This window comes from Pagrus pagrus (assembly GCF_965226575.1).
Source record: "Pagrus pagrus genome assembly, chromosome: 17".
Lineage (NCBI taxonomy): Eukaryota > Metazoa > Chordata > Actinopteri > Spariformes > Sparidae > Pagrus > Pagrus pagrus.
The window spans coordinates 27,575,736-27,581,735 of NC_140201.1; the positions used below are offsets into that span (position 1 = coordinate 27,575,736).

Sequence of the window (6,000 nt, forward strand, 5' to 3'; positions counted from 1 at the left end):
GTTTTCACTGTTTTCAGAAAACGTAAGAACTTTTACCTCAGACACATAATATTCTGCAAGGCTGGATATGTTTAGTTGTTGCATCTGTATGCAAAAGATCTGGGGCTGCCTTGGGAGGTTCAGTCTTTGAGCTGTTTAAAGTGGATTTTAAAGGATAATTCTGATTCATTACTCACTTTTGTAGGTTTGGCTATCTTCCCTTTTGATTATGATAAAATTGTTCAAAGCAAAGTTATTGTTGAACTCAGAACATACAGTTACATTGCTGCAATGAAGTCCACTTTGTTTTCCTTTTCAAATAAGTGTGTCTTGGGGTTTGTGTACAACCCAACTGCTGATCTTTCGAGACCCATCAGGACTCATCTTCTCATAATTGTTGCTGAATATCAAAAATCCAACATTCCTATCTAAGTAGTGAGTTTAACTTAATTATACATGCTGTCAAACAAAGTTGCTCACTTCTCTCCTTTTCTGAATATATGGACGCCCCTTGTCTCTCACACACACACACCTGCCCATGACAGCTTGCTTGCTGTTGCTCTCTCTCTGCCTCTGTCTTTCCTCCTGATGCAGTCAGTGGTTCTGACACGTTCATCATGACTGTAATGTTCCAAAAACACTGAGCTAACAGAGGAAACACCATACTTTTGAAACAGTATTAACTAAGTAAACCTACTGTTCTATGGATTTTATGGACAACATATCGTGACTGAATGAATGATGTTTGAGCTTCACAGTGCAGAATGACTTATCTGCAGTTTGTTTTCAAATTCAAGTTTGACTGTGATCACCTTAAAGTTTTTGCAATTAATTTATACTAGTATGATGTGGAAACTTGAAGCTTTCAGTGTACCGAGATAGATTTTCCAGTGAAGCAGGAGATGTCTTGTATCTTATACATGTGTCTATCCACAGATTCTTGAATGGGGAAGAACAATGTGGAAAACGCATATCAAGCTGGAAATGTGTAGACTCCATGAAACCCAAGAGAACCACATGCTAACCCAGAGAAGAGTCTAATCCTCAACCATCTGTCTATGGCCTCTGTGTTCCAAACTCAAGACAATACAAGCAAGTCATCTGCCAAAAAACATCACACACAGTGCCAGATTACACACTGCGATAAAATACCATACATATGTAGGTTTCATAGGGAAGTAATGTGACACACATGACCCTGACTCTGACATCTGTTTCATTTAGCATTTTTGGCCTGGTTACACATCCGCTTTGGAAGTACTCCAGGGGAATGATTAAATGGATTAAATACTAATATTTCCACCGTGCATTTAGTAAAATCATACTCTCGGCACATCCGCACATATTGCTGGGAACAGCAGTCTCTTGAGAACCCACCCCCTCATATTACTCCTGTGGCTAATTTCAACCACCTATCTATACCAGTTGTGCGGATTTAGCAAATTTGTCATTGCAAAAATATATATTACACTCCACAAAAGAACCTCCTTTTCCAAAAGGTCAACAGAAAGCCTTGTTTCTCCTGCCTCTCCCAAGGTGTAAAAAAGCTGTCTGCATTGTTGTGTCGAGCATGAGGAGAAGGATCGCAGCTCTGACAGGGAGGCAGGCCCTCACCAAAAAATGACACATCAAAGACAAGAATACACCAACATGCAAAAACGGTTCAGTGCCATCCTGTCAGCGAGCCAAACTAGAGGAGATACACACATACATAAACATGTCTATATCGTATCTAGGTTAACTTTGTCTGGCCAATCTGCTCTGGTTTCTCTACCCTTAATCTCCTCTGTGCATTAACACGGTGGGAGGTACTGCACATAATACCATAGGATTTCCATTCCGTTGCACAGGGTGTGAACAATGAAGCTGGTAAACAAAGATTAGACAACAAATATCATCATCTAAGGTTCAGAGTATGTGAAGAGAGTTTGTCCTATTTGTAAGGTGTTTTGGATTGAATTGCCTGGTATTCCGTGACCTGACCCTAACCCGCAGGAATGAAAAAAATGGATACAGCATTTTTTTATTTTATAATAAATAGTTTAACTATTGCTGGACAGTTAGATAGAAATATTAAATGTGCAGGCCTCAAAAAAATACAATGGCATGCCAGGCTACTGGGAATTTAATCAGCTGCACTCGGAGTGGAACCTCTACATATTAAAAGTGGCTATTTATTATATTTAGTAAGAGCATCACTAAACTAATAACAGTGTCATGTAGTTTGAGCCCTTTTGGAATCAGTTCTTAATATTCTATTTTTGTTCCGTATGGATTGATCTATTTCATGGCAGTGGTGAGGAACTGTCAACAAAGAAATTATACTGTACAGTAAAGCTTACGAAAGTTGATGTTAGTCTACACAGTTTGGCTTTCCATCTTTAGCAATTAAAGCTTTTTGTCCCTTTACAACTTTCAACATTTAGGTTCGTATTGCACCCAGAAAACGGAAGTCAGTAAACCTAGCAAGCTAATGTTAACTCCTGAGTCATCAGCAGCTCCTGAACACTCTAGCATTATCTTAAATGATGATGTGATAATGGCAAATGACCAGTCAAAACCGTCAAAAACAATGGAGCCAGGCCTCAAGTAACACCAGTCCACTTTAAAAAATAGCAGAAACTAACACAAAACTGTTAGCTTGTTGAAAAGTGATTGACTGATGACTAATTGATTGACTATTTTCATTGTCCCGCCACATAGATATTTCTCCAATAAAATTATAACGCTGATATTTTTGGTATCAATGCAAGCCGCCTGGTCTTCACCAATGTAGGGGATGCAGTCAATAAAGAGGAATATTTAATCTAAATGTCTTCTTTCTGGTAATTAAAACTTTGAGCAAATAAATGTACAATTCAAAAGTGATGTACTATTTTAGTGGCCACCCACAAACACATTTCACCAATCAAATTACAGTTATGATCATTGTCAGTGGTAATTAAATTCAATCAACACCAATGTTGGGGATGCAGTCAATACAAAGAAATACATACTATGTTGCATTTCTTCTTGGTAATTACAACTTCAAAGTTCAAATCAAAGTCTACAATTAAAACCAAGCACCAAAAATGTCGAGCATAAGTTGATTTCTTAGCAATCACTATTTTAACACTTTTAATTTCAGTTGGACTGTGAGAGCTTTATTTGCACTCTGTACATTATGGATGTTACAAAAAAAGATTATTAACACTTATAGATCACATTTCAGACTCCACCCAAAGCCAGCATTGATCACACACAGGCTGAGCTGCATTGCTAGGACTATACCCATTGATCAGCTCCTACTGGTTGCGGGGTTGCAGATCCCAGTGTAACCAGTACATTGATCCAGCATAACAGAGAGAGATTAGACAGTGGTGAAACAGACCATTGATCTCCAGCTGGATCCAAAGGGCACTCCTGTCCCGATGGGTCGGAGAGATCCATCCCCCAACTCCTGCTCCCATCACTTCTCCACCCTCCTCCCCTCCTCATCTCCCTCCTTCACTCTGCTCGCTGAACCATGCATCAGTATTGTGTCCTTCTGACCATGTGCTGCTCTCTCACAGTGAATGAGTCTCGACTGGTGAGAGGCACCACCCAAAACAGCAGCAGCAGGGAGCTTCCTATTACTTACAGCTGCCTACGCTGCAAAGCTACTGTACTCACAACACACCGGTTACTTATTTACAAATCAAAGACCTGCGTCGGTATTAAACTACTACAGTGCGCGTTTGTCGTCTCCTTTGCAGCGTGCTTGTGTTTACCCCGCTTGAGCCACATGCAGCTCCAGTGCACACACCATTTCATCAATTGCACTCATGTCAAACTGTGATAAATGAGTCTAATAGCAGTGCAAGGCAGCCGAGGAGTCCCAGCTGCCTTGGCAGAACAGGGGACAGCCAGCACAGGCCGCTCCTCTAACTCCCAGTCTGGGGGTAAAGAGACATTCACCTCAGGGACTGCAGTAAATATGTTACCACACTATACAGTAGCAAGATGGCTCCAATGCATCAACCTCTGCCACCTGCATCTCTGCAAAGAACAAGGCCGAGCAACTTTTGCTTGAAATGAACGTTCTGTTTATTTGCAGGACGTTATGATGAAATCATAAAAAGTGAGCAAAACAGTCAATGCAAATTCATTAAAAAACACACACAAAGAAGAACACTTTAAGCAAGTTCACCAGCTTTCCCTCACATAGTTTTGTACACAAACATTTGCTTATTAATATTTCATCAAGACTGCACGAGTGCTAGTGAATGGGACGTTCGGTGGTGAAAGAGTAGACAGGATGGACCATACCTGTTTGCCAGATATACAGGGGTTTAGTTTCCACTGCAGTTTGTGCATCCAGCTCCAAGATGAAGAGAAAGAGCAGCGCTATCCTCCGGAGAGAGAGGAGCGGGTCTCCTCTTGAAACCCCCAGCATCCCCACGGCTCTGCCGGCCAGCCCCATGGCCACCGCACGGCGAGTAGAGTAGTTCCCAATGCAGTGAAGGCGGAGAAAGCAAGCCTGGCCACGCGGTAAAGAGCTAGACTGAAGTGTGTGCGTTCTGCTTTGTCCACGCCAGTGCATCCGAGAAGAGGTAATCCCGGGCGAACGGGGCAGAGGGCTCCTTTTGCTCTCCTCGTCCTCTCTGTTTCTCTTTCTCTATTAAATCCTTAATGAGGGACAGCAGGGTCTGTCAGTAATAAAAACAGGGAACAATAGATCCCTAAGCCTAGCCTGCTGCTGCTGTATGTCGGGTTGATGCAGCGCCTCCCTCCTCTCTCTCTCTCTCTCTCTCTCTCTCTCTCTCTGTCTGTCTGTCCGTACACACGTCTACCCTCTCCAACCCCCCTTCCTTCTCACTCGTCTCTCATTCCCTTGTCAGACTAGGGAGCTAGATGTTGCAGAAAATAACAGCATGAGTCGATCAAAATAGACAGAAACTACTACGAAAATGTTCAATCCTCAGTTGGTAAGGATGAGGCTGTGGGGACAGTTTTCTGCATCTTTAAAGCATGCCAAACCAGAATGTTGGTAACTACATTAAACAAGTCAATGGACCAGATGAAGCAAAACAATTTCCAACTAATTAGATGTAAGACAGTCAGAAATCTTGGCAATATCTTAGACTCAGGTTTAAACCTCAGTTGTCACATCAAATCCGTCTCCTTGTCTGCATCCTATCATTTAAAAAATATTGCAAGAATCAGAGGAGTACTGTTCAAGTAAGAAAGAATTACCCACGCCTTTATTTATTTATTCAGTAGATTGGATTATTGTAATGGTCTGTTCACAGACAACTCAGCAAGAGTTAGAGAGTAAGAAATACGACATATTATTGCACCAATTCTAAAACCCTTTTCCTCCTCCTCTCCCTCAGAAACCTCAAAATCTTTCTCCTCGTCCAAAGATCACTCCATGGTTCTGTCGTGCTTGTGCCATATGAACCTCCAGAACCCTCATTACTGGTTGTCCCAAGAGTTAGAACAAAGCAAAGCAAAGCAGCATTTTGTTGTCATGCAAATCAGACCTGGAATCAAATAAAATCAAATCAAATTATATTTGTATAGCCCAAATTCACAAATCACAGTTTGCCTCAGAGGGCTTTACAATCTGTACAGAGACGACACCCTCTGTCCTTCGACCCTCGATTCGAGTGAGGAAAAACTTGCCCCCCCCAAAAAAAAGCCCTTTTAACAGGGAAAAAAAAAATGTGGAAGAAACCTCAGGGAGAGCCACAGAGGAGGGATCCCTCTCCCAGGACGGACAGACGTGCAATAGATGTCGCATGTACAGAGCAGATCAACGAGATCACAATGTATACAATTATAAGCGATGGTTGACAGGAATGAAAGTACATGAAGAGGTATTACAGCAATAATAATGAAATGCACATAATGGAAATGTGACTACTAGTAATAACAGTAGTAGTGGTTAACAGTAAGGATAGTATGTAGTAATGCAGTCCAATAATAGTAGTGGAACGTATGTAACAGAGATATGACTAATCACCTCCCTGATTATATTAGACAAGCCCAACTCTGACC

General features: G+C 41.5%; 1 protein-coding gene across 1 annotated transcript in view; it reads right to left on the reverse strand.

Moving 5' to 3' along the window:
* Positions 1 to 4,715, reverse strand: part of thsd7aa (thrombospondin, type I, domain containing 7Aa) — a 189,141-nt gene extending 184,426 nt beyond the window's left edge. The window contains exon 1 of the mRNA XM_084379897.1: positions 4,267 to 4,715. Within this exon, the coding sequence (XP_084236023.1) occupies positions 4,267 to 4,540 (274 nt within the window). The 5' untranslated portion in view covers positions 4,541 to 4,715. The remainder of the gene's footprint in view (positions 1 to 4,266) is intronic.
* Between the last annotated feature and the right edge of the window lie 1,285 nt (positions 4,716 to 6,000).